Here is a 27,442-nt window from a genome sequence, read left to right as displayed (position 1 = left end):
CCCACCAGCCTCCTGTGCGTACAACGGTTGTGATACAATGGAGTTTCTCTGCACAAAAATTACAAGTGTCGTGAAGACACAAATGGCAGGGTAAACATTGCATTAACAAACTTGATAGTTTCTTCTAAAAAGTAGTTCACTACATCCTAAACTACTGCTTGATAAATGATATCTAATCTGAAATTTTGACAAATCGCAAGAACGGATCATGCTGGAGTCCGATGTTTACAGTGTAATTTTGCCTGTTAAAACAAAAACGGTTTCAAATGATAATTAGGCAGGTCTGACGCCAAAAAAGGAAATGGCCTACTTCACCTATATTTTATTTCCGTTTGCAAAAAAAGGGCCCCCGTCTGTACAAACAAACCAATCAAGCATTACTTCATATACTGTAGTATTGTTTTAATCTCGTCTTGAAAAATAAATTAACGAAAATAACTTTAAACTGCAACAGAAGAAAATTAAGTTCAAACATTCGTTGCCAGCAGGGGTGGAATTGCAGTGCTCAATGCAGATTACTTTACAAATGTATATAAAAAAGAATTTATTGGACATACACAAATCACGAAAGCATTCATTTAAATACAGTAAACTGCAGTGGCCTACCACGAAACCATTGTTCTCCCAGCTACAAAAAAGGTATAGAAAATGTATTTATATATGTATATTTCGTACACATGCCCCATTAGGGATGTGTTAAAAAATAAAATAAAAACTGTACAAAACAGCACACATTGGCGGTAATGGTCTGGATGGAATAATTGCAACAGAATAACAATTCTAATACTTCAATAGAAATATACAAAATGATTCACCTTAAGAGCAGCTGGTTGAGAGATGTAGTGGGAGGTGGGAGGGTGACGCTGAACTAATAGGCAGGCTACAACTAGCTATACCTCGATCGGTGTGTAACTGTGTAGTCGCAAAACGGCAATGACAAGTGTTAGTGAAACAGAGCAGTGGTTGTTCTTACATTGATTGATATCCATTCACTCAGATAAGTAGGAAGGAAAACGAGAAAGCTCTTAGAGAAGACAAGGAGTACATTGTAGCTTAAATAGTCCTCTAAAACGCTGCATGTCCCAGACAACCACTAATAAAACTACTGAGCTGTAAATTGGCCCCGCTTCAATAAAACTACCACAAAATGTCCTGTCACTATAACAATAATCAGTTTCAATTGGCTGGAGGGGGGGGGAAGATGCATCTCACAAGACATCCAATCAGCAGTCTGATCAAAGAAAAGGAGGCGGGCTCATCCTTCTCCACACTGCCAACCGCTCGTAATACCGCCTTCTCATTGGGTGTCCGAGTTAAGTGACGAGCAGCTAGGACCAATTACAGAGGGTAAAGCTGTAAACTTTGGTTCTACGGGCGAGTTGGCAGTGTTAGTGTGGGCAGTGGACCGTGGGTCTCCCATTTACTCTAACTTGCCGTGCTGTGACACCGGCTCGCTCAGACAAGCAGAGACTGTTGACCACACTCAGCCTAATGTTATCCTCCATATAGTGATCGCCCAGAGGCTTCAACACCTGGGGAGAGAGACAAGAGTGGTGGGAAAGAAAAGGAGGGGAAGACGTCAGATGAAAGGGAGGGGAAAAGGATAAAAACTACAACTGGAGGTGGAGAGAAAGGAGCAAAGAAAAGAAAGCAAGCTTCATTTGTTTGTTCGTACATTCATCCATACCAAAAATGGAAATCGTGGCAGCTTATCATGAGCGCGCACACACTCCCCGATGTCACCCTACCCACCCTAAACCCCACAACATATGAGAATTCAACCATGAAAGTGCCAACCTGTATTCTACATTTGTGGTGAGAACCAGGTATAAAATGCCGTTTTTAAATACTAAACCAGCATGGCATGGGGACCATGAGCTATCAAAAAAGAAAACATTTATATATAGTCCTAAAAATGGACACTGGAAACTAAGCGAAGGGGGGGAAAAACGGCAGGTGCTAGTTTTTCTTCTTGACATTGTTGTTCGTGGCCAGTCTCGTTCTCTGGGCCGTTATCAAGGAATCCAATGGGACTCGACTCCTCGCCACCTCAAAGAGTTTGGAAAAGATCTGAAAACAAGGCAAGGGAAGTATTGCGGCTGTGTTAATGACATTAGTAGTGACGTTTGAAGTTATTTCTGCCTCAAATGACAAAAGGAGCCTTTTTCCCCTCTGTCCACCTCTCACCTTTCGTGGCGTCCTCTGTGGCAAGCACAACGTTAAAAAAAAGATAAAGAGGGAAGACTAATTAGTGGGGAAAGTAGTGAGGGAGGTTTTCCAATTCTTTCCCTTCTTCCAAAGTGTGCACTTGCACCCTCCCTCTCATGGATTTAACAATGGTTGAAACTCCCTCAAGCCAACGCTTACACCAATACATTTATTTTAAATCCATGGCGGGCGCACACTTCTGGAGAAAGGGTAAAGAATCAGGGTGCAACCAGAGAGACAAAGGCAGATAGGACACAAGGAAAGGGAAGAGATAGGCTGATGAGGAAAATAAACTTGATTTGGGAAGATTCTGGTTTGAGGGGGAGGAAAGAGATGTTTGGGTGAATCACATTCGGTCACATCCAAATAGGTTAGGAAAAGAACAGGACAAAGAGTTTGGGAGCAAACACTCTCTGAAAAAGAGTAAGCAGGAGAGGGACATGGTGTGAGACAGGGAAAGAAAAGGGAAGAGAGTGAGGGGGTAGAAAGAAAGAGCGAAAGGGAGGAAAAGAAAAGAGAAAGAGGCGTTACATTAAAAAGGGAGATAATAATAGGTGTTCAAATAGGAGCGAAAGAGCCCGAGCAAGAGAAACAGAACATGCATAATATTCTGATTGATCAAGAGACATGCGGCAGTCATTTCTTGCCCCCCCACCCTCCACTCCCGTGTGACCCACCTGCTCCCACAGGGTCTCGGCCACCTGGTCGATGACACTGCCCACCTCGCGGAACTCGCCGGAATACTTCACATAGGCCCAAAGGCAGAGTGCAGCCAGTGCCACACCCATAATGAGATTACACACCGTGGCCACTGTGTTGATACCCAGGAAGCCCGTGACCAGCGACGCCACGTACATGGCGAACATGGCGGCGAAGAGCGTGGCGGGCGTGCGCGCCGCATAGAAGATGTTCTTGCCATCGTTGTGTTTGATGAAGTTAGTGAAGGCCTCGTCCAGCTCTGCTTCCAGCTGCTCCTGGTAGCACCGGCAGAAGTCCTCGCCGCCCATTTTCTTGACCGAGCGGAAGTGTTTGACCGCCACCTGCCGCAGGTTCGCGTGGCCGCACTCCAGTTGATCGGGGGCCATGTAGGGCTTGTCGCCTCCGCACACCTGGGAGAAAGGAGAGTTCGCCATGAGGGACAAACATACTGCAACTCATTTACTTATTGACTATTCAGTGTTTTATAAGCCCATATGGGCTGGGCATCTGACAGATGCAAGACAATTTAATAGCAATCAATCAGACGCATTTCCAATCACAAATCAACCCCTAGCCCCTAAGTCTAGACACGTCTCTTTGCCACTCAGATCTGGGAGAACTACAATACCGGTCAAAAGTTTTAGAACACCTACTCATTCAAGGGTTTGTTTATTTTTACTATTTTCTACATTGTAGAATAATAGTGAAGATATCAAAACTATGAAATAACACATGGCATCATGTAGTAAACAAAAAAGTATTAAACAAATCAAAATATATTTTATATTCTTCAAAGTAGCCACACTTTGCCTTGATGACAGCTTTACACTCTTGGCATTCTCTCAACCAGCTTCACCCGGAATGCTTTACCAACAGTCTTGAAGGAGTTCCCACATATTGGCACTTGTAGGCTGCTTTTCCTTTACTCCGCGGACCAACTCATCCCAAACCATCTCAATTGGGTTGAGGTCTGGGGATTGTGGAGGCCAGGTCATCTGATGCAGCACTACATCACTCTGCTTCTTGGTAAAATAGCCCTTACACAGCCTGGAGGTGTTTTCCTGTTGAAAAACAAATGATAGCCCCACTAAGCGCAAACCAGATGGGATGGCGTATCGCTGCAGTAACCATGCTGGTTAGGTGTGCCTTGAATTCTAAATTAAATTAGACCGTGTCACCAGCAAAGCACCCCCACACCACCTCCATGCTTTAAAGTGGGGAAAAACACATGTGGAAATCATCCATTCACCCACACCGCGTCTCACAAAGACACAGCGGATGGAACCAAATCTCTCCAATTTGGACTCAAGACGAAAGGACAAATTTCCACAAGTCTAATGTCCATTGCTCGTGTTTCTTGGTGTCCTTTAGTAGTGGTTTCTACGCAGCAATTCGACCATGAAGGCCTGATTCACAGTCTCCTCTGAACAGTTGATGTTGAGATTTGTCTGTTAATTGAACTCTGAAGCATTTAATTGGGCTGCAATTTCTGAGGCTGGTAACTAATGAACTTATCCTCTACAGCAGAAGTAACTCTGGATCTTCCTTTCCTGTGGGGGTCCTCATGAGAGCCAGTTTCATCATAGCGCTTGATGGTTTTTGCGACTGCACTTGAAGAAACTTTCAAAGTTCTTGACATTTTCTGTATTGATTGACTTTCATGCCTTAAAGTAATGGACTGTCATTTCTCTTTGCTTATTTTGGCTGTTCTTGACATAATATGGACGTTTACCAAATAGGGCCATCTTCTGTATACTACTCCTACCTTGTCACATCACAACTGACTGACTCAAACTCCTTAAGGAAAGAAATTCCACAAATTAATTAACCTGTTAATTGAAATGCATACCAGGGGACTACCTCATGAAGCTGGTTGAGAGAATGCCAAGAGTGTGCAAAGCTGTCATCAAGGCAAAGGGTGGCTATTTGAAGAATCTCAAATATATTTGGATTTGTTTAACACTTTGGTTACTACGTTATTTCATAGTTTTGATGTCTTCACTATTATTCTACGATGTAGAAGATAGTTTAAAAAAAAGCTTGAATGAGTAGGTGTTCTAAAAACTTTGACCGGTAGTGTACACTACACTACTAAAATATAAAAATGTAGTGTTGGTCCCATGTTTCATGGAGCTGAAATAGAAGACCTCAGAAATGTTTCATACAAAGCTTATTTCGCTTAATTTCATGCACAAATTAGTATATATCCCTGTTAGTGAGTATTTCTCCTTTGCCAAGATAATCCATCCACCTGACAGGCTTATTGGCATATCAAGAAGCGGATTAAACAGCAATAATCATTACACAGTTGCACCTTGTGCTGGGGACAATAAAAGGCCACTAAAATGTGCAGTTTGTCACAACAGCACCACATACATCTCAAGTTGAGGGAGCGTGCATTTGGTATGCTGAGTGCAGGAATGTCCACCAGAGCTGTTGCCAGTGAATTTCATGGTTATTTCTCTACCATAAGCAGCCTCCAACATTGTTTTAGAGAATTTGGCAGTACGTTCAACCGTCCTCACAACCGCAGACCACGTGTAACCACGCCAGCCCAGGACCTCCCACATCCGGCTTCTTCACCTGTGGGAGAGTCAGACCAGCCAACCGAACAGCTGATGAAACTGAGGTGTATTTATGTCTGTAATAAAGCCTTTTAAAATGGGGAAAAACTCATTCTGATTGGCTGGGCCTAGCTCCCCAGTGGGTGGGCCTATGCCCTCGCAGTTCCACCCATGGCTGCGCCCCTGCCCAGTCATGTAAAATCTATAGATTAGGACCTAAAGAATTTCTTTCATTTGACCGATTACCTTATGAACTGTAACTCAGTAAAATCATAAAAATTGTTGCATTTCTATTTTTGTTCAGTATAGATCAATACAGAAGAAACAACGTAAATGTGAACATCAGCACACCAGACTACACAGGAGTGCTATACACGGGACTAAATCAACCAAATCCTTTCAGATCTACAAGGAGCCATCGCATAGCTAGATGTAGGAGCTAGGAGGGCACAACTTTGCTGAGAGCAAAAACAGAGCTATTTCCCCGAGTTTATTTAGAGCCGTCTAATGAAGATTGATGGTTAAATGGACAACAAAAAAACGAAACAAAAAAGCTTTACGACTAAATCAATCTTGAGTCAAACGTAGCTAGTAACACACGCCACAACTCATCCGCACAGATGAAAACGCTTCGACTGCTTTTATTAGGCAGTCATATGCTAAATTGGATGCTTAAAAACGGAAAGTAATTGTTCAATTACCTGCTCCATGCCTTTGTTGTAAATGTCTTTTGCGCCTGCAACAGCTGCGAGGTTGTTGGCTTCAGCCGTTGCCTAGGTGACAGCGGGAGAAAGCAGGGGGGAAAACGCAGCCGTCCTGAGATTAGGTTCCTATGGTGCATCAACGATCTCCTACAGTCACATGAAATTCTACTCAAGTTTTAAAGAGCCTATATGGAATACGTGTTGCCTCTGGAGGTATTCTTGAGCCAAAAGGGCCCTCTAAATAGACAAAAATTGGTCAGACATGACTTCATAGGACAGAAAGGGGCACAACTCCCCACACCCATGAGTAAAATCATATATTGTTTGCTAATCTCTCATTGACTAAGTAACATAAATGGTATCAAAAGGCGTCGGGATGCAATGAATGTTCATGGCACAATACATTTGGTCAACTACAAGTGAAAACATGAGAATGTTTCAGGGTTGTATTTACAAGAACATTTTGCAACAGAAAACAAGCTTTCTAATTGGATAAATTCAGCTAGTGCCTCCCCGTTTTACCCCCCGTCTCAAACTATTCTATTCCATTTTGTGCCTACTGAACACAATCCAGTTATTTGTTAGGGGAATTTATCATTGACTGTCTGGAGAGTGAACTACCTGTAACATTGACTTGGGATGAGGCAGCTCCTCCCCTTGGTATATTTTCATGTATGCCTGTGTCGAAAAAAATAAACAAGCAACAATTCTTTCAGAAGAAGAAAAGGTATAGAGGAGGAAAGGGTATATGAAAGTTGAGGCATAGAGAAAATAAAATGTTATTGGTCACATACACATATTTAGCAGATGTTATGGCGGGTGTAGTGAAATGCTTGAGTTCCTAGCTCCAACAGTGCAGTAGTATCTAACAATAAACACGAATCGCAAAGTAAAAGAATGGAATTAAGAAATATATAAATATTAGAACGAGCAATGTCGGAGTGGCATTGACTAGAATACAGTATATACATATAAAATGAGTAAAACAGTATGTAAGCATTATTAAAGTGACCAGTGATTCCACGTCTATGTCCATAGGGCAGCATCCGCTAAGGTGCAGGGGTTGAGTAACTGGCCGGCTAATGATGGCAAGGTATAAGCTCAGAAGGAATGTTTGAAACGATCAACTTACTTTAAAATACTGTACAAGGTCTCGGCACGTCACTTTGGATCCTCCGATTTCTTTCTCCACCAAGTTCTCCGGGGACAACAAGATTGGCACTAGGTTGACTAGCTCAGTCTTGAAATCGTCATCAATATCTAGAGGGGGAGACAAGTGGGAAATGCATTTCTTATTAAAGGTCTGTTGACATTTTCCTTTAAAAAAAACGCCATCGGACCTTAAATGCAACTATATAGAGGCAAATGTGTTTGAGAACTTTGAAAAGTGACCTTCGTATTGTAATAGATGGCATTTATGTAGCACTTTTCCTCTAAGATCCAAAAATACAAGTCCGCAGTGAACCATCTTCCCTAGGCACACCTGGATATCTGAGATGATTGATAGAACATTACGGTAATAGCTTCACCTTACCTTCTGATTGGCTAGGTAGACATTTGACCATAGTGATTAGACCTATCCAATTGCTTCAGATAGACAGGAGTGCCTTGGGGTAGGGGCTGGTTTATTTGGAATTGACAGAGTTGGCTAGGGGGTACATTGACTAAAGCCTGTTTTAACATGGGCAGCGCCGTCAACTGTCAACACACTCAGAAGTAGAAGAGGAAATCGACTACTTTAAAATAGAGACAGCCCTCAATGGCGCTGTTCATGCTCTGAGACAAGGTGAACAATCTTTCCACAAGGGTAATTGAGCTACCTTTTCCTTCAGCGTACCTGTGAGTCTGCCATCAAAGTTGGGGTTGGTGGCCACCTTGAGGCCGGGGTGGGGCAGGAGGAAGCAGCCAATGTTAGAGAAGCAGGAGTGGATGTGCTTCCTGACATTCTGCAGCTCCTCGTGCTGGTTCTGTTTCACCTGCACACAGTGGAGAGACCCTTGCTTATTCAAGTAAATGGTTGGACAAATATAGTTCGAATTGACCTGGTCTCAGATCTGTTTGCGCTAAAAACCATGACGAAGGTAGCATAGCTTCCATCTATTCCTTCAGAACCCAAGTGTGCAGCTTTTCCTCTCCATGTACTGTATAGCCTACTACTGGTCGTTGTCATGCCAATGTCATGTGCTGTATAGCCTACTACTGGTCGTTGTCACGCCAATGTCATGTGCTGTATAGCCTACTACTGGTCGTTGTCGTGCCAATGACCATAGGAGTTGGCAAGACTGCACAAACATAGGACAACAGGCTGTTTGAACAGCGTATGCAAAATTAGAACGTGTGTAAGTGCTTTAGTTCCTGAAATGTCAGATGTTAAAGCTCTTATTTTCTTAGAATGGAGCAAGTGAAAAAAATACGTACTTGTAATCTCTTCTCCAGGAAACTCTTCCCTCCCTCTAAGCCGTAAGAATGCTCGTAAGGGTAGCTCCAGTCTCGTATAAGAAACATTAAAGTCTGTTGTGAAAGTCAAGGAATAAATATTAAACAAGATTCTACAGGACTAATGATTTTTCACAAAATGTCAAGTAATGGCGGCCATATTGAATAAAGACTCTAGAGATGCCCATTAGCTCCATCACAATTACTTAAAAATCTCCTCTTCATTATTATCCAATAAGAAAGGCATTGCAGGCCATTCATTCAGGAAAGGCAGCAGAGAAATGCGATCATACCTGAAAGGGTTTCTCATAGATTTCTTCCAAGGCCAGCCTTCCATATTCAGTAAAGAGCTAGGTAGGGGAAAAACAAAAAGTCAGGGATAAAGCAGAGTAATACTCCACGTCCTTGTCAAAAAGGTCAAGTCAGTCAGTCAATCTATTAATAACAAGGAGCCGTTTTGCAGCGGACTGTTGCTGTCTAATAGGATAGTAATGTCAATAACACGCTTCATTTCAGAGTCGTCTGTTGAGTAGGTTTTAAAGAGGCTATATATACACATACATATATAAATAACTTTTGCTTCTAGGGGTGCTCTTGAGTCAAAAGGGGTACAGTCACATTTCAAGTCAAAATGTGACGTTCATTTAGCGTTTCAAACGGCCATAACTTTAACAAGGGAGGAAGCAGCTATACACTTCCATACAAGCGCTCTAATTGTGACCCACTAAGTACAATAGTTCCAACTGCATGGTCGATCATCAAAGGAACATCATGTAGACATTTCCCCCCGGAGGGCTGTGATATAACCTCAAAGTAAAGATCCTTTTCAGTTCAATGTCCAAGGCAGTGTTGAAGATTGGATTGTTCTGGAGGGGGGACTTAACAAACCTGGAGATGTTGAAGGTCGTCTTCCTGCACATTCTGAGACAAGTTGTATACCTAACGGGTGACAAAACATCAATAACCTGAAGTCTACATAGATCACATTTTTCAATCAATGTTTTGCATGAATTGAAAAGTTGGTACACGGAGGGGGAAAGTCTGGTATTCAATCATAGTCTAGAACTAGCACGCACGTCTCAGGAAAATGGGCAATTTTTCAATTCCTCAATCCAGATACTTACTGGCGAAAAGGGGGATAGGTAGAGTGGCATTCCTCGTCCAAACAGCTTAGAATCACCCATTATTGTTTGTTCAATAATGGCAATTAAACATATGCACATTGTAGATCTCCCCTACTTCTTTGAGCAGTGAATACCTTAATATAAAGGGTACACAATACTGTGAGGGGCGGGGGGGCGTCATACCTGTACAGAGCTGGTCATGGTGCTCAACGCAAACAGAGTCGCACAATCTTTGATGGTCGATTGGCTGTCGAAAGCCCCCTGTGTGTCGATTAGAAGAACAGCAACCTGCAGAGAAAGGATAAATCAATTAATAAGTTGTATTCTTTACCAATCAAGGGGTATTAAATCAGTTGAAATAACCAATGGACAACTGGAAATCTTAAAATCGTGTCTTTAAAGGGACATTACACTCAAAAATCAAAGTTCGTAAATCTGTTTTGTAAATGCAGCTATATGCCGCAATCCAAAATGAATCGAGACAATAAACGGCATATAATTTCCACATTTTACTGGTGGTGTTTGATATGGACTCATCTTGATTGTTTTAGCGGTCTGAAAATATCAAACTAACTTTGATTTGAGTGCAAAGTCTTAACAACGCAAACCTTAGTTGGGAGAAAACGTGTGCCCATCCAAGGGAAAAGCGACTTTGTATTTACCTTGCTCCCATCTGGCTTGTCCACCACAAACACCTCGCTCCAGGCCAGGATGCCCGTGGTCTCCCTCTCGCAGCCCCCCCGCCAGGTGAAGCCCGTCAGTGGCTCCTCGTGCCCACCCAGCCAGGAGCAAGATGTCTGAAGAGTACACATCAAAGCAGGAGATTGGCGATCATTAGAGCCATGTAGCTACAGTACCACGACTCTCATTGGCTGAAACAGTCCTCTCAGAAACAACCTCTAGCCATTTCCCCTAGACAATTCATGTAAACCTGAAAAGTATAAGCGAGCAATAAGGTCAAGGCCCGACCAAGCCTATTAGAGGGCAAGAAATACTACCATCTACTACAGTACCTGCTTATACCCATCAGAAATATTTCAGATATCCTTGAAGTGTCTAGAAGCTAGATATTTTTTCTCTGGACCCTACTCTCATATTGAACACCCCTAACCCAGGCCCTCCTGTTTGTTAGCATACCTGAGTGGCATATTGATGGCGATCCCCGCTCAAACCTTGACGGCCTCACACAAAAGCAGCCTTTATGCCTGGAATAAAGATCTTGCAAAAGCGAGCCACAGTCCCAAGCATCGTGCTGCCCAAAAATCTGCTTTAAGCACAGCTCAACTGGATTACGGTCACCCCCCCTAAATGAGTTATGAACAGCAAACAGGTTTAGCAAGTTATGGCATAAATCGTGATAAGTTTACACCCTAAGCATCCAATGAATGGAGTGAATTAATTCATCACAGCTCTTAGTTTCACTGAGTGAAAAGTATGAGGACAATGTTTTCCAACTCAAGATAAGCATCTCTGGTTGGTTGTGTGATTTAATCTAATGAGTTGTTTGAAGTCACTGTAAAATTTTCAAGCAGGGCCAATAGTGTACTGAATTTCAAAGGACACTTCATGTTAGCAGATGTCCCAAAGCACCGCCAGGTAGCCCAACAGGCAATATTTTCAATAAGTGATACTGGATCATTTCACAGCGCATCTGCAGAAAATAGCTCTTCAATGCGGCGAAACACCACAGGTCATAAAGCACTCAAACTCACAAAGTTCACCAGACATGTGACATGAGCCGTGGTCCAGTTCTCACAAGGGTTCGACAATGGGTTCTCTCCATTCGGGGCAAGTAGGCAAGAACTCTACTGGGTCACCACGTGAATTTCTACTTGGAAATCTACTGGCGTCTATCTACTTAGCCAAAAGGATGAGTTTACTTTCAACAACAACAAAAAACAGGCAAGAGTTAATGTTGAACCCTGCCTCATATTCTAGTATGTTCCAGACTGGCAGGTTGAGAGCCACTGTGTTTGCATTGTAACCTGTGTATTTCCATACCTGGTGGTTCAGAGCAGGTGTGTTGTCAGTATAGGCTGCACACAAACACGCATGCGGCCACTTAATGTGTTGTGAAAAGTGTTTTAAATTGTATTTGCCTTAACTTCTTGAGGGCCGGGGGCAGTATTCGGAAATTCAGATGACTGACGTGCCCAAAGTAAACTGCCTGTTACTCAGGCCCAGAAGCTAGGATATGCATATAATTGGTAGTATTGGATAGAAAACACTCTGAAGTTTCTAAAACTGTTAAAATAATGTCTGAATATAACAGAACTGATATGGCAGGCAAACACCAGAGGAAAATCCATCATTTTTTTGTGGTGTCTGCCCATTCAAATCCTTGTTATTGGGAAAATCAAAAGGAAAGCTCCCAGATTGCAGTTCCTAGGGCTTCCACTAGATGTCAACAGTCTTTAGAAAGAGTTTCAGGCTTGTTTTTTGAAAAATTAGCTAGAATTTGTAGTTTTTCTAGGTGGCTCCCATTTTGACTGTAGTATTGTGTCACATTTAACATTTACATTTAAGTCATTTAGCAGACGCTCTTATCCAGAGCGACTTACAAGTTGCAAGTTGTCACGTGTGGATGAGGGCGCGCACTTCGTTATTTATCTCCGGTAATGAACATACTATTCTCCGTCTTAAATTTTATCGTTTATTTACATATTAGGGTACCTCAGAATTGATTAGAAACTTTGTTTGACTTGTTTGGACGAAGTTTATTGTTAACTTTTGGGATTCCTTTGTATGCATTTTGAACGAGGGAAACGGGTGGATTACTGAATCAAGCGTGCCAACTAAACTGACTTTTTTTGGCATATAAAGGACTTTATCGGACAAAACAACCATTTGATGTGTAGCTGGGACCCTTGGATTGCAAACAGAGGAGGATCTTCAAAAGGTAAGTGATTTATTTTATCGAAATTTATGACTTGTGACGCCTCTGCTTGTTTGGAAAATGTTTGTAATGCTTTTGTACGCCGGGCGCTGTGCTCAGATAATCGCATGGTATGCTTTCGCCGTAAAGCCTTTTTGAAATCTGACAAAGCGGCTGGATTAACAAGAAGTTAAGCTTTTAAACGATGTAAGACACTTGCATTTTTATTAATGTTTAATATTACGATTTTGTATTTTGAATTTGGCGCGCTCCAATTTCACCGGATGCAACACCGGATGTTGTCGAATTTGATCCCGTTAACAGGATTTCCGTACTAAGAGGTTAATGTTGCTGGTCCCCAGGAAGAGTAGCTGGAATCCTTAATAAATACAAAATACAACTAATTCTACATGTAACGATGTATGCCTATGTACATATACTACATAAGCCTGTGTGTTTCCTCTCCTGGTTGTAGGTCACATGTATAACAGTCCTGGTTATTAGATATAGGCCGGTGTGATGAGAGAAATTACATATTTACCTGATTTGTTTGATATTAGAGGTCGACCGATTATGATTTTTCAACGCCGATACCGATTATTGGAGGACCAAAAAAGCCGATACCGATTAAATCGGCCGATTTTTAAAATGTATTTGTAATAATGACAATTACAACAATACTGAATGAACACTTATTTTAACTTAATATAATACATCAATAAAATCAATTTAGCCTCAAATAAATAATGAAGCATGTTCAATTTGGTTTAAATAATGCAAAAACAAAGTGTTGGAGAAGAAAGTAAAAGTGCAATATGTGCCATGTAAGAAAGCTAACGTTTAAGTTCCTTGCTCAGAACATGAGAACATATGAAAGCTGGTGGTTCCTTTTAACATGAGTCTTCAATATTCCCAGGTAAGAAGTTTTAGGTTGTAGTTATTATAGGAATTATAGGACACTCTCTCTCTATATGACTTGTATTTCATATACCTTTGACTATTGGATGTTCTTATAGGCACTTTAGTATTGCCAGTGTAACAGTATAGCTTCCATCCCTCTCCTCGCCGCTACCTGGGCTCGAACCAGGAACACATCGACAACAGCCACCCTCGAAGCAGCGTTACCCATGCAGAGCAAGGGGAACAACTACTCCAAGTCTCAGAGCGAGTGACGTTTGAAACGCTATTAGCGCGCACCCCGCTAACTAGCTAGCCATTTCACATCGGTTACACCAGCCTAATCTCGGGAGTTGATAGGCTTGAAGTCATAATCAGCACAATGCTTGAAGCATTGCGAAGAGCTGCTGACAAAATGCACGAAAGTGCTGTTTGAAAGAATGCTTACGAGCCTGCTGGTGCCTACCAGACTGCTCTATCAAACCATAGACTTAATTATAACATAACACAGAAATACGAGCCTTAGGTCATTAATATGGTCGAATCCGTAAACTATCATCTCGAAAACAAAACGTTTATTCTTTCAGTGAAATACGGAACCGTCCCGTATTTTATCTAACGGGTGGCATCCATAAGTCTAAATATTCCTGTTACACTGCACAACCTTCAATGTTATGTCATAATTACATAAAATTCTGGCAAATTAGTTCGCAATGAGCCAGACGGCCCAAACTGTTGCATATACCCWGACTKTGCYTGCAATGAACGCAAGAGAAGTGACACAATTTCACCTGGTTAATATTGCCTGCTAACCTGGATTTCTTTTAGCTAAATATGCAGGTTTAAAAATATATACTTATGTGTATTGATTTTAAGAAAGGCATTGATGTTTATGGTTAGGTACACGTTGGAGCAACGACAGTCCTTTTTCGCGAATGRGCACRGCATCGATTATATGCAACGCAGGACACGCAAGATAAACTAGTAATATCATCAACCATGTGTAGTTATAACTAGTGATTATGATTGATTGATTTTTATAAGATAAGTTTAATGCTAGCTAGCAACTTACCTTGGCTTCTTACTGCATTTGCGTAACAGGCAGGCTCCTCGTGAGGCAGGTGGTTAGAGCGTTGGACTAGTTAACCGTAAGGTTACAAGATTGAATCCCTGAGCTGACAAGGTAAAAATCTGTCGTTCTGCCCCTGAACAAGGCAGTTATAACCCACCGTTCCTAGGCCGTCATTGACAATAAGAATGTGTTCTTAACTGACTTGCCTAGTTAAATAAAGGAGTAAAAAAATAAATCGTAATAATTAAAAAATATATAACTAGTCAGACTCAATCTCACAGGCAGAAAGTCGCATTACCAAGGTAACCTGTGAACATTTGTCTCATCGGTGATATTTTTTGTTAAAAAATAACTCGGGGTCACAAACATATGAAATATACCACATTACTTCTTACTAGTAATACATATGTTTTAGAAACATTACAAAGCACGCGCAGCCATTTTAATGGGTTTTGTGTCATTTCAGCGGAAAAATATTTTGGCTGGTCAAAAAAAATCTGGCTGGTAGATTTACCTGCCACAGCGACTGGTGGAACAAAAAGTAAATTTTAGACCCTGATTTTAGGCCCCTCATGTAGCCTGTACAAGGAAAGCCTGTGTATAACCTCACCTGGTTGTACATGAAGCGCAGCATGAAGTCCAGCAGGAAGGACTTGCCCTTGCGGAAGGCACCGGCCACCGACACCACCACCACGTTGAGGTCGCGCACATGCTCCTGCAGCAGGATGCGCTCCAGCGCCACCTCGTCGAGCTCAAAGGCGTGGTCGTCCTCGTGAGCCACAACGATCTGGATCGGCCTGGCCGACAAGGCATCTTCTTCATCTTCCTCCAACAACAGGGCCTCCTCTTCCTCAGGGCTCATCTTATGAGGCACACCCTCCACCCCATGCTCACCTGGTAGAGATGTTTAGAATCATTAAAGGGAAGATCCTCAATTCATAGAGAATGTCCACCCCAAATCAGAGTTTGTTAAACATTTTCAAACCTGAAAGCGGTTACTGGTTAGATAGTGGATATTGCACACAGATACCTGCATATGCCTACTAGATCACCCACAATATAAATTAAACTGTGTTACTATAACTTCATTTTCAGGGAATATTAATCCATTACGCCATCTTTTTCCATTCAACAACGCTAAAATAATCTGTAGCCATGTTAAACCTGAATCTTGGATTACTGGAACTAGGCCAAATCTTGGAACTATAGTATCCTTTTAAAGACAAAGGTACAGTGGTTCCTCTAAGTTGCGTCATACTGCGGCACACCTTGCGGGCTGATGCAGCATGTTATTTGTCAGCCATTTTTTCTATTAATGCAAGTTATTGCTAGTTTGACTACCAGAGGGCATCTTTGAGAAGCATTTGATAGTCTTCCGTATCGATATTACCAGAGAATTTAAAACCTTTTGTAATAACATCGTATGTGATTGTAAAAAATTTGGCTTAATTAATATTATGGTGTTTCTAATCAGAGAAAAACGAAACCATCAGGGTTTCCGTTAGGATGGGAATGGAAAATATGGAGCTGTACAACGGGACGAAGGAGTAGGCTGTCCTTGTATATAAGAATTTGTTCTAAACTGACTTGCCTAGTTAAATGAAGGTTACACTAAGAGCATAACATTTCTGCACCCTAATTTTCTAATTATTGTCTAAACAATACCCAAAACAGAGATTAAGGGAAAATAAAAATCTCATTGATTTATCAAGACCAGTCCCCATGCTTGTCTCAGAGGAGCACAAAACAGTGCTAAAATGTTTGTAGGCTTTTGCTTCTAACTTCAATATGCTCTTTAAATAAGACCTACACCATATCTAAAAAATATTTTTTTCAATTACAATAATTACATTTAAAGGATTGGAGGACTATATTAACATCTAACGGGCATTTTCCGTTAGATGTTCGCCGATATTCTCACAGATCCTAAGGGGATTTTATATAATTCTAAATGAATTAATAATAATCGCTTTGTTTAAAAAGTAACGCTATTGGCAGATTTCGTTTTCATTTAACCTGGAGTGAGCGAGAAAAAGGCCATTCTTGAACATGGGGTGAGACACTCACTAATTTGTAAATAAAACCAGTTCGTCATTTAGAATTATTTATGGAGAAACCTAACTTGATTATTTAGCAGATATCACTTCCTTAAATTCAGTCAACACATATCTTAAGAATATTATGGAATATTTGAACATTGGTTTCTCCATGCTTGTCTCAGAGCAGCGCGAAACCGTGCTGAAATAGACGTCCACAGCGGGAAGGCTATGTATTCTGTGCCCATTGGTGTTCTCTCTTCGGTTACACATCCTTGGAATAGCAGAACAGCATAACGGTCCGGGCGGCCCTTGTTGCGCCTGGTGAGCAGTTGGTCAAGTTCTGTTGTCAGAAGAGGAGTGGAAATGTCAGGGTGAACAGAAGACCTGACGAACCCGCCACGTATGTTGACTCTGCCCGTCGGCGTTGTAGTTCCAGAGCTCACAGTTGTGCCTGGCATGGATTGTGACTCCATCTCGTTCCTCGCCCTTTTCAGTCAATGATTCGACTGACAAAGAACTTTGCGTCCTGCAAGCCCAGGCATGGATCAAAGCTGGTGAGACATTCAATAACATCATCTTCACAGACGAATCAATCGTGGCTTTTGAGCAATTTGATCAAAATTGCCACAGAAAAAAAAGATCAAGAAGATTAACGAAAGCATTGACGTTGAAGAAATGTTGTTTTGAGTTAGAAATGTAGCACTTTAGAGTACTTAAGCATTGAATACATTTCAAATTGAGGGATTTTCACAACAGTAGCCGGGCTATAAAAAGTCTATTGTCCTGATAATAGGAAACATTTGCATGATGGGCTACATTATTGTAACCACAATATCACAATTTATATCTACCTTTCCAATTACTTTTAGAGTTTGGGATTTACAAATGTGCGCTTTCATTAATTAGTTACATTGTTTTAGTTCGAACGAGCAGATTTTCTTTAAATTATTGTTTTATGTAGGATGCTACATTTGACCAGTTGCAATTGTAAGTAAGCCAAATAAATAAAAACATGCTACTTTTATTAGGCTGTTAAGCCTCAGCCTACCACAGACAGTTAAGTTATTTTATATAGCTCTAGGCTCCGAAGAAATAGACTCCAATTAATCCCTTCTGTTGTTTGTAAAGTCAAATTAAAATGAAGATAGTTGAAATGAATTGCTCGACTGGTGTAGGTTCTCCATCTATTGGTGTGCAACACTTGCATAACACGTTAGCTATATTTTAAGCACCAGGCACTGTTCTTCACTTATTGATTGCGCTGCGGTTGCAGACAGTTTTTTTTTTTTTTTAATTGAACCTTTATTTAACTAGGCAAGTCAGGTAAGAACAAATTCTTATTTACAATGACGGCCTACCGTGGCCAAACCCGGAAAACACTGGGCCAATTATTCGCCGCCCTATGGCACACCCAATCACGGACGGATGTGATACAGCCTGAATTCAAACCAGGGACTGTGGTAAAGCCTCTTGCACCGAGATGCAGTGCCTTAGACGGCTGCGCCACTCGGGAGCAATGACCAAAATATATAAACACAACAAAAAAAAGAAACGTCCCCTTTTCAGGACCCTGTCTTTCAAAGATAATTCGTAAAAATCTAAATTACTTCACAGATCTTCATTGTAAAGGGTTTAAACACTGTTTCCAATGCTTGTTCAATGAACCATAAACAATTAATGAACATGCACCTGTGGAACGGTTGTTAAGACACTAACAGCTTACAGACGGTAGGCAATTAAGGTCACAGTTATGAAAACTTAGGACACTAAAGAGGCCTTTCTACTGACTCTGAAAAACACCAAAAGAAAAATGCTCAGGGTCCCTGCTCATCTGCGTGAATGTGCCTTAGGCATGCTGCAAGGAGGCATGAGGACTGCAGATGTGTCCAGGGCAATAAATTGCAATGTCCGTACTGTGAGACGCCTAAGAAAGACCTACACGGAGACAGGTCGGACAGCTGATCGTCCTCGCAGTGGCAGACCACGTGTAACACCTGCACAGGATCGATGCACCCAAACATCACACCTGTGGGACAGGTACAGGATGGCAACAACAACTGCCCGAGTTACACCAGGAACGCACAATCCCTCCATCAGTGCTCAGACTGTCCGCAATAGGCTGAGAGAGACTGGACTGAGGGCTTGTAGGCCGGTTGTAAGGCAGGTCCTCACCAGACATCACCGGCAACAACGTCACCTATGGGCACAAACCCACCGTCGCTAGGACTGGCAAAAAGTGCTCTTCACTGATGAGTTGTGGTTTTGTCTCACCAGGGGTGATGGTCGGATTCGCGTTTAACATCGAAGGAATGAGCGTTACACCGAGGCCTGTACTCTGGAGCGGGATCGATTTGGAGGTGGGGTCCATCATGGTCTGGGGCGGTGTGCCACAGCATCATCGGACTGAGCTTGTTGTCATTGCAGGCAATCTCAACGCTGTGCATTACAGCGAAGACATCCTCCTCCCTCATGTGGTACCCTTCCTGCAGGCTCATCCTGACATGACCCTCCAGCATGACAATGCCACCAAGTTAGCTTTCTTACATGGCACATATTGCACTTCTACTTTCTTCTCCAACACTTTGTTTTTGCATTATTTAAACCAAATTGAACATGTTTCATTATTTATTTGAGGCTAAATTGATTTTATTGATGTATTATATTAAGTTAAAATAAGTGTTCATTCAGTATTGTTGTAATTGTCATTATTACAAAGAAATAAAAATTGGCCAATTAATCGGTATCGGCTTTTTTGGTCCTCCAATAATCGGCATCGGCGTTGAAAAATCATAAATCGGTCGACCTCTAAACCAGATCAAGATGCCCGGATGTCAAAGGTTTTTGTTTTCTAAATGTTTGGAGTGTTAGCTAGCAGCGAGTAGGTGTCTGTCTGGTGTCCTTTCTGCTTCCTGTTTCTCTACGGTGTGGTTTAGACAGGTAGTCTATGGTCTGAGAGGTAGTCTACGCCCACTCCGATCACACCAGTAAGGTTCTTGAAAGATGAAAATAGTTTAACTTGTGGGAACCGTCTCTTTAAAACATCAGAAACAACAGACTGCAGTCATAACAATAATGGGTCCCAGTCATAAAATCACAAGCTTGGATGTCAAAAGTTCTCGAAGCCAAAGCAACAACTTTCAAGTCAAATGATACGAGAGCAGTAATCATGAGTTGGCCTAAATGACTATCTATTCACGATTCATTTGATGGATCCAATTCAATGAAGTTGAACTACAATAATATGCTGATGTTCTCTGAATAGTTGAGCTGCTCTTTGGGTGAAACAGAGCTGAAAGAATACTGTCTGTACCATACGCTCACTGAAATGCACAACAGGAAACAACGTGGCCGGAACTGGGTTGCCAAGTTTGTGAATGGGTAAGAAACAAACATTGGTTAGAGCAGTTATAACACACACACCTAGATTGCAGACTGTGCAGCCCTGCCAGTGCGACATCAACTCGGCCTCCTCGGCCCAATTGTTTCGTTAATAAAGTCTGTGGGCTCTGGTTCAGTTCCCCCCTGTCCTTTCAAGGACAGTTAGCCCATTGGGAGGGGGGGGGCATAATGAGGGGCACACGCAGCCACCCTCATCACATTACAGTAGATGACACTGCAGTAATCGCCAGCCAGTCGGGGAGGACGGAAGACAACTACAGCCCCCGTCGTTTCAGACTACATGAGTACGACATTTAAGAAGGTGGTTTAAAGGCAAAGCAACCAGTCATGTGCTAATTGCTATGCTAATCGAACAACTTGATAGACATCTACACAACAAGCAACTGTTCATCATATCCATGGCCTTGACTGACCATGACAGYMGGGGGGGGGGGGGGGGGGGTTGACCACCATGACCGGACCCATCGTATATACTTCATATGGGCAATAAGGGTGCTTGACTGGGCAACTCAATGGGCATCTATTAGGCTTCAAATAAATACTAGTCTCAGACCAAGTCAATCAATCAAAACACATAAGTCTCTGACCAGGGCACAGCAGGTAACATCCGGACAACTCCGACACAAACCTAAACCTGAACTAAAAAGCATGTTTAATGGAGAATCCTGTGGCCGGAAAATGTCTGTAGAGGCATAGGCCGACACCTAGCGCGGCACCAGAATGGGCATCCACAGCCGTGGAGGGTTCAAAGTGTGCGCAGGCCTTTGTTCGTGACCAGCACCAGCTAAACGCACCTGGAGTCGCACTGTTACAACTGGAATGGAACAAAAACCCGCACACGGCAGCCCTCCGGGAAACCTAATCTAGAGTAACTGCCAGAGGATGACCATTCACAATGTCTCCATCTGGCTAGGCTGCATTCCAAACTTGAAAGCCTACTCACTAGCCTCCGTCACTGTCTACTCCACCTTCAAAGAGCTGAAAGGACTGAATGTGTTTAGGCCTATGCCATAGCTGGCTGGGCAATATGGCTTTCAGATTGCAAGGGGAGTTGGAAGATGGACTGAAAAGGGTTAGCAGAGGGAAGGAGATGTAAGATGGGATTCGACACAGTTTCATAAAACTGGTGAACCCATTGGTTCTAACAGTAGAACAAACCCCCTATGGGGATAAAAGCTCCTTTGGCCAAATTAGCAGCTGGAGGTCAATGCTGCTGGGAGGAGCGAGTGATGAACGATTTGACTAAGTACAGGATGAGAGCGAGTTCTCATGGCTGAGGACAACTTTCTGCATTATTTAGAGCGCTTTGCTCATATACTAACGTGTCTTCATGCCAAACGTCAGGGGACCAGCCAAGATGGGTGCGACTGACAAAAGAAGAGCCAACTAGAAGGTGCTTTTTTGAGCTCTCCCAGCGGTGCCGCTGAGGAACTACAGCAAGCACACTGGTTTTGTTTGGAACACCGCCTGCATCCCCACCATCACGCAATTACTGTTCACGCAACCCAAAAAACAGCTCATTATAAATAGCGCAATTTGGGTCAGGTGGGCATAATTTCAAAGCTTGTTCTATTGCCAAGTTCTAAAATACGACCTTAGTTTTAGACTTTCACAGGGCAGTTCAGAGAAAGCGATCGTCATTTCAGTGCGCATAGAAAGGAGTCATGCGTGCAATCAGTAGTGACAAGGGCAAGAAAATAAAAAAAATCTATATAGTTACACTATTTGAACATACATATCGTTTTGATATTATTGCAGTATTATTTTTTGCACTAGTTGGATGTACCTTCACCAAAACTCCAGGATACTTCCTTCATAGCTTATTGCCATCTTTTTAAATAGGGAACCAATTGGTTTCCAACACTTAATTTCCATTACTGATTTTCTCATGGTTCCCTAGTCCCTCTGCAGCAGACATATGGTGATCAATAGCCTGTTTAGTACGTCGCAATAAAAACCACAGTATAGAATCGCAATACATATCGTATCGGCACAAAAGTATCATGATAATATCGCGAGGTCCCTGGCAATTCCCAGCCCTAGCATTCAGATGTGTTCTGTGGCAAATTTTCTTTACAATAGACAAAGTGAAAAACAAGCTCACTGTTCAGAACCACCCAGGGTATGACGCCATGTCATCTTGTAACTGTACATCAAACATAGTGACTCTAAACATTGACACTGTACTTGACGAGTTTCATGATATGGAAATGTGAAGTGCACATTTGGACTCACGGCTGTTTGGCTGAAATGACATCAGTATTATAGCCTAATCTTCAACATCTCATCTTTCAAAATACCGGTCTCTTAAATTTACAGAATTTCCCTTGGACAACAAAACATTTGCAAAAGTCGGCCAAATAGCGGGAGGGACGGGAACAACTTGTCTCGTGCGGTGCTCAAGTTCAGAACGGCAGTCAGTCAAAACCCACACAGTGCTTATGGTGAAAAAAAATACATAATTATCAGTCTCCAAATATGCCATTTTCAACCCCTATGCGGGTACGAGTGTAAAGGGTTGGAGAAGTCCAGGTGTTCTATTGATCGGTGTAGAGGGACGTGCATCATTCCCCTTCAAGACGATTTGATATGCATCTAGATACATGGGCTCTGATACAGGACCGAGACGTTTTAATTTGAAATGACTCGGTGCGATTAGAGAAAAAAACCTAGTGGATGCACTAACACATTGCATAAACATTCATTTTCCAGTCAATTTTTTTTATATATATATATATTTTTTTTTATCGGCTGCTAATGCAGCTCATGAGCTGAATCTGTGAGCTGACGTGTGTGTATAAATGATGTAGGTCTATGGTGTATATGTGTACCGTGAATTATGTATGATTATAGCGTATGAACCATCTAGGCACCTGATCTGAGCCATAAAGGGAGATTATGCATCTACCACCCCACCACCACTTTCAGATTAGGGGGAGCAATTTAGTCTGGTTTTTGTTGCTCCATTTTGGTTCTGAAATCACCCACTAATTAACTTCTAATTTTTGCAGATTAAGTGTTTGAGCTAGTAATGTATGAATATTTATCAATAACAAAAAAAGCTATGACATAGCCAACGAATATATAGCGCAACTTTGGATTTCACCCCATCTCAAAATCAAATTGTTTTGACCGTTTGGAAGTTTAGTGAGCTTACTTTCTCGTCCTGCTGCTTTGGCCATGCAGAGTGCTTCGCAAAGTGATTGCTGTCCACGTTATGAAAAAGGTCAACATTACCCTGTATATCTAAAAATGACCATATACACGGATGGCTTAATGCAAAACTACCAAAACTATTGCTGATGGTGAACCTGAACAATCAAAATAAAATTAAGCCCTGTTGAGCAGGTAGCCTAATATTTGGCCTAAAAGCCAAATATTGCGCAAGCCATTTTAGCATTTCAATGCTGAAGATGCGCAAGGTCAGGAACAGGCCACCTACTGCACGTTGGTCAGCGTGCGAAACTGGGCAGTTTGAATAGGCTACTGATAATCACTGGGGTTGTTTGGCATGCAAAATGACTTTTAGATCTATGACTGTCAAGCACAGTTACATGCTTAGTTCGATACTGAAGGAGAGGACCGATCAGTTATCCCAAAACAGGAGGACTTAGAGGTAAAAGGTAGAAAAGTAATGAGCAATAGAAAGTGAATCGGTGAATTATAACATTCAAAAATCTATTTTCTGACCAATGCATGCTACATTTGGATCGGTTTTGGGACCGATGCAGTCTTAGCGGAAACATTTGAAACGGTGAATCGTGACATACCTAGTGTAGAGCGGGACTGGTTTTGTGAGCTTTGGAAGCGTGCCTCATCAAGCCCTTTATCCAAAGGGCATCAATCAAAACGCATCAACACCAGAGAGAGTTGTCAAGGTGGGGAGAAAAAGTACAGGAGGGATACAGTGATGGCAGTAAACTCTAGGCTGCTGCGCAACTAGTGAACAGCAGTCGTCGCCACAAAGCTGAGAAATCGATATCGATCAAATACCATAAACATGAAGCAAGATATTGGGCAAGATGAGACCTATAACCCGTATTACATCTCAACATCAGAAAAAAACTGGGGGAAAACGATCTAGGCTAGAGTTCAATGGCACTTCAGATGTGCTGGTATGACTCCCTGCCAACAGTCTAGAGGAATCAACCATTCTTAATATGTTAGTGCTATGAGCTATTCTTGGGACATCCCTACCCTAAACACTAAACTTAACCAATTTAAAAGTTAAACGTCAATGGAGTAGGGACCTTAATCTGTTAATCCAAACGAAACCGAACAAAATCATACCACAGGTCAAATGGAGCTAACCTAGGCCCTGCAATGTTGTTCACTTAGGCCAATGTTCTCTTGCTCACTTAAGCACTCTGTTCAGATGCATGCGAAGATGCCAGTGTAGGCCGAAGTCGCAGACATTGCTCTCGTTCAGTTTTGTATTTTCCCTACTAATGGTTAAGGTTAGGATTATGAGGGGAAGCTGAGCCTAGTCAATAAAATGCATTTATAGAGCTTTTTCATCAGCCGATGTCACACTGTACAGAAACCCATCCTAAAACCCCAAACAGCAAGCAATGCAGATGTAAAAGCACGGTGGCTAGGAAAAACTCCCTAAAAAGGCCGGAACATAGGAAGAAACCTAGAGAGGAACCAGGCTCTGAGGGGTGGCCAGTCCTCTTCTGGCTGTGCCGGGTAGAGATTATAACAGAACATGGCCAAGATGTTCAAACGTTCATAGATGACCAGCAGGGTAAGACAATAATCACAGGTTGTAGAAGGTGCAACAGGTCAGCACCTTAGGAATAAATGTCAGTTGGCTTTTCATAGCCGATCATTCAGAGCTAGAGACAGCAGGGGCGGTAGAGAGAGAGTCAAAACAGCAGGTCCAGGAAGCACGTCAAGTCAACCGGTCAGGGTTCCATTGGCAGAACAGTTGAAACTGGAGCAGTAGCATAACCAGGTGGGCTGGGGACAGCAAGGAGTCATCAGGCCAGGTAGTCCTGAGGCATGGTCCTAAGGCTCAGGTCCTCAGAGAGAGAGAAAAAGCAAGCCATCCTAGAGCCAGAGATCTCTTCCATCAGCAGTTGTCCACTGAGACAGCTGTGTCAGAGATAAATGCCATGTTAGGATGATGACGGGACTCCCTTTTTAAGAGTCTGTGCCTTGCAGTGATGGAACTCGCACAACTGGAACTCACCTCAGTCAAGCACAATTTATTGCTAGTCAGTAGACAGTCTAAGCACACAAATTAAAGCATACTCTGTCATTACTGCAGGGGAGGTATTTTTTATTTTATTTATCCGTTATTTTACCAGGTAAGTTGACTGAGAACACGTTCTCATTTGCAGCAACGACCTGGGGAATAGTTACAGGGGAGAGGAGGGGGATGAATGAGCCAATTGTGTCGGTTGTATGTTGGTTGAGAGAGTAAGCTAGGCTAAATGCCTACTCCAACTAAGCTAGCTAGCTCATAAAATGTTTGCCAAGAGGTGCAAAAGCTTGGCCTAGGTCTTAAAGGTGGAAATGGGGAGAAAAATTGGATAAGAAAACATTTAATTGGACAGCCAGACAGAAGACCGTAGCCTCAAGTTGCCTATAGAAACAGGAGATGGGCTCCTGCCCTATGGTCCATCCTAGCTCGAGCCTCGGACAAGGCTTAGCCTACTTCTTAGACGGAGGCAAAAGATCCCAATAATAGTTTTCCTATTGCCATCCCCTTAATCTCCCATGCTTGGATGGATGGTCAGACAGTTCTCCCCTTGTATAGGAACATTTCTATTCCTAACAAGTCAAAAAAGTTTTAATTCCTACACCTCTGACCTTGCCTCATTTCAAGAAGTCCAAATTAAGAAGTCCAAATTAGCAGAACCAACTTAAAGGGATACTCCAGGATTTGGGCAATGAGGCCCTTTATCTACTTCCCCAGAGTCAGATGAACTTTTGGATGCCATATATATTTTAAAATGTAAATATATGTTAGTTTGAAGGAAGTTGCTATTACAATTACTAACTAACATTATCACAATGACTGGAAGTCTATGGGTATCTGCTAGCCAACGTTAGTTAGCATTGGCTCACAAAACTACCTCTAACTTCTTCATACTGGACACAGATAAAAATGGTATCCAGGAGTTCATCGGACTATGTGGAAGTATCCCTTTAAAACATGAGCTCGAGCGCGCCCCCCCCCCCTGACTGGCTAGGTCAATGTTCAAAAACACACCATGTAGAATAGACCCTAGACTTGTGTAGCGAAGCAGCAGGAACAACTGCTGCAAGTAAACAAACGTGTTCTCTAGGGCTTAGTGGAAGCAGTGAAAGTGTAATGGCCTACTTCAATGCTTGTTTGTATGCAGTCAGTACTGAAACAGTTAATGATACAGTAGTTGGCAAGCTAAAGTATCACAAGTACGCACAGTATTCCAACATCGATGGTCAACTGGCTAGCTAATCCTCTTGAGAGGTTGCGTAAGAGAGAAGATCAGCAACTATAGCAGCTAACTAACGTCTAGCTGGCCAAATTAATTCCAAGTAGGCAAGACAGTAGACTAACTGCAGTAGACTAACGTTAGAGCATAGGGTCCTTGGCCTCTATCTTCTAACAAACCTTTAACAGGTTAGTTAGCTATCCACTTAAATTAGCTAACTACACAAAACACTTATGCCACTCGTGTCATCCTGTACTTAGGCAGATCATTCATTTTAAACTAGGCAATAATACTAGCTAGCAAGCAGTCTCAAACGTTTACAAACTCACGATAGCTAACAGTAGTAACGTTAGCTATCTAATAATGGCATTGACACCTGAAGAGTACCGTTAGCTTTGACAATCATCATATATGATCATGCCTTCACATATTGTACGGTACCAGTGTTGGCTAATGGGTAGTTCGCTAAATAGCAAAACAATTAGATTAGCTGGATTTACTAAAACTAGCAAATAAGACAAAAAATGGTCAGCCAGCTAACATCAATTAGCTAGCATTACAAAAAGGAACAGCCAGCTTATTGTGTAGCGCTAACTTATTATTAACTACTAGCTAGCTTTGACTTTGTTGGACCGAGACATTTGGGATATCATATTTAGTTTGACACAAACAAGACGTTAATGTTAATTCAATATTTTCTTCGCAAAATTGAAACGTGATGTTGAGTAGGAAACGAATAATGGGATGGGATGCTCTACACTGGAACTCGATAGCATTCCCTCGTCCATGATAACGTTAGCTCAGAATTAAAATAACAGGGCTACTATCGTCAATCCCACAAAACAACCTAATTGTATTAATGTATTCATCATTTACTACCTAAGGACAAATAATACCTTCGCCGAAAATGCTGTTTTTGCAATTTTGCGGAGAGTGATTCCGATGCTTCAACCTGCTCTCCTCCGCCATCTTGACCCGTTGAAAATAATCAAATTCAGTT

The 27,442-nt window shown here is 42.1% G+C and overlaps 1 protein-coding gene across 3 annotated transcripts; it reads right to left on the bottom strand.

Moving 5' to 3' along the window:
* Window positions 1–381: 381 nt before the first annotated feature.
* On the bottom strand, window positions 382–27,442 carry LOC111961204 (atlastin-2). Of its 3 annotated transcripts, XM_023983288.2 has the most exons (14): window positions 27,339–27,442; window positions 15,190–15,473; window positions 10,398–10,532; window positions 9,919–10,023; window positions 9,500–9,550; window positions 8,905–8,961; window positions 8,594–8,686; window positions 8,013–8,151; window positions 7,308–7,435; window positions 6,797–6,853; window positions 6,173–6,244; window positions 2,886–3,317; window positions 2,188–2,202; window positions 382–2,070 (listed from the first exon to the last, which is right to left on the bottom strand). In XM_023983288.2, exons 1-14 carry the CDS (start codon window positions 27,409–27,411, stop codon window positions 1,960–1,962), a joined length of 1,752 nt encoding a protein of 583 aa, XP_023839056.1. In that variant the 5' UTR covers window positions 27,412–27,442; the 3' UTR covers window positions 382–1,959. The 3 variants fall into 3 exon arrangements, with proteins under 3 accessions (XP_023839056.1, XP_023839064.1, XP_023839072.1); XM_023983296.2 differs by lacking the exon at window positions 2,188–2,202; XM_023983304.2 differs by lacking the exons at window positions 382–2,070; window positions 2,188–2,202 and adding an exon at window positions 2,209–2,621.

This window comes from Salvelinus sp. IW2-2015, linkage group LG1 (genome assembly GCF_002910315.2).
Source record: "Salvelinus sp. IW2-2015 linkage group LG1, ASM291031v2, whole genome shotgun sequence".
Lineage (NCBI taxonomy): Eukaryota > Metazoa > Chordata > Actinopteri > Salmoniformes > Salmonidae > Salvelinus > Salvelinus sp. IW2-2015.
Note: the sequence above shows the minus strand (reverse complement) of the source record. Positions and strands in the feature narration are given on the sequence as shown.

Bases quoted from the DNA above. Each gene is read 5' to 3' on its own strand.
- LOC111961204 (XM_023983288.2), bottom strand. From the start codon at position 27,411: ATGGCGGAGGAGAGCAGGTTGAAGCATCGGAATCACTCTCCGCAAAAT. The intron at 7,436-8,012 runs GTACGCTGAAGG...CTCCCCCTCTAG, and splicing joins CTTTGATGGCAGACTCACAG to ATATTGATGACGATTTCAAG. The intron at 6,854-7,307 runs GTAAGTTGATCG...TTTTCGACACAG, and splicing joins ACCTTGTACAGTATTTTAAA to GCATACATGAAAATATACCA.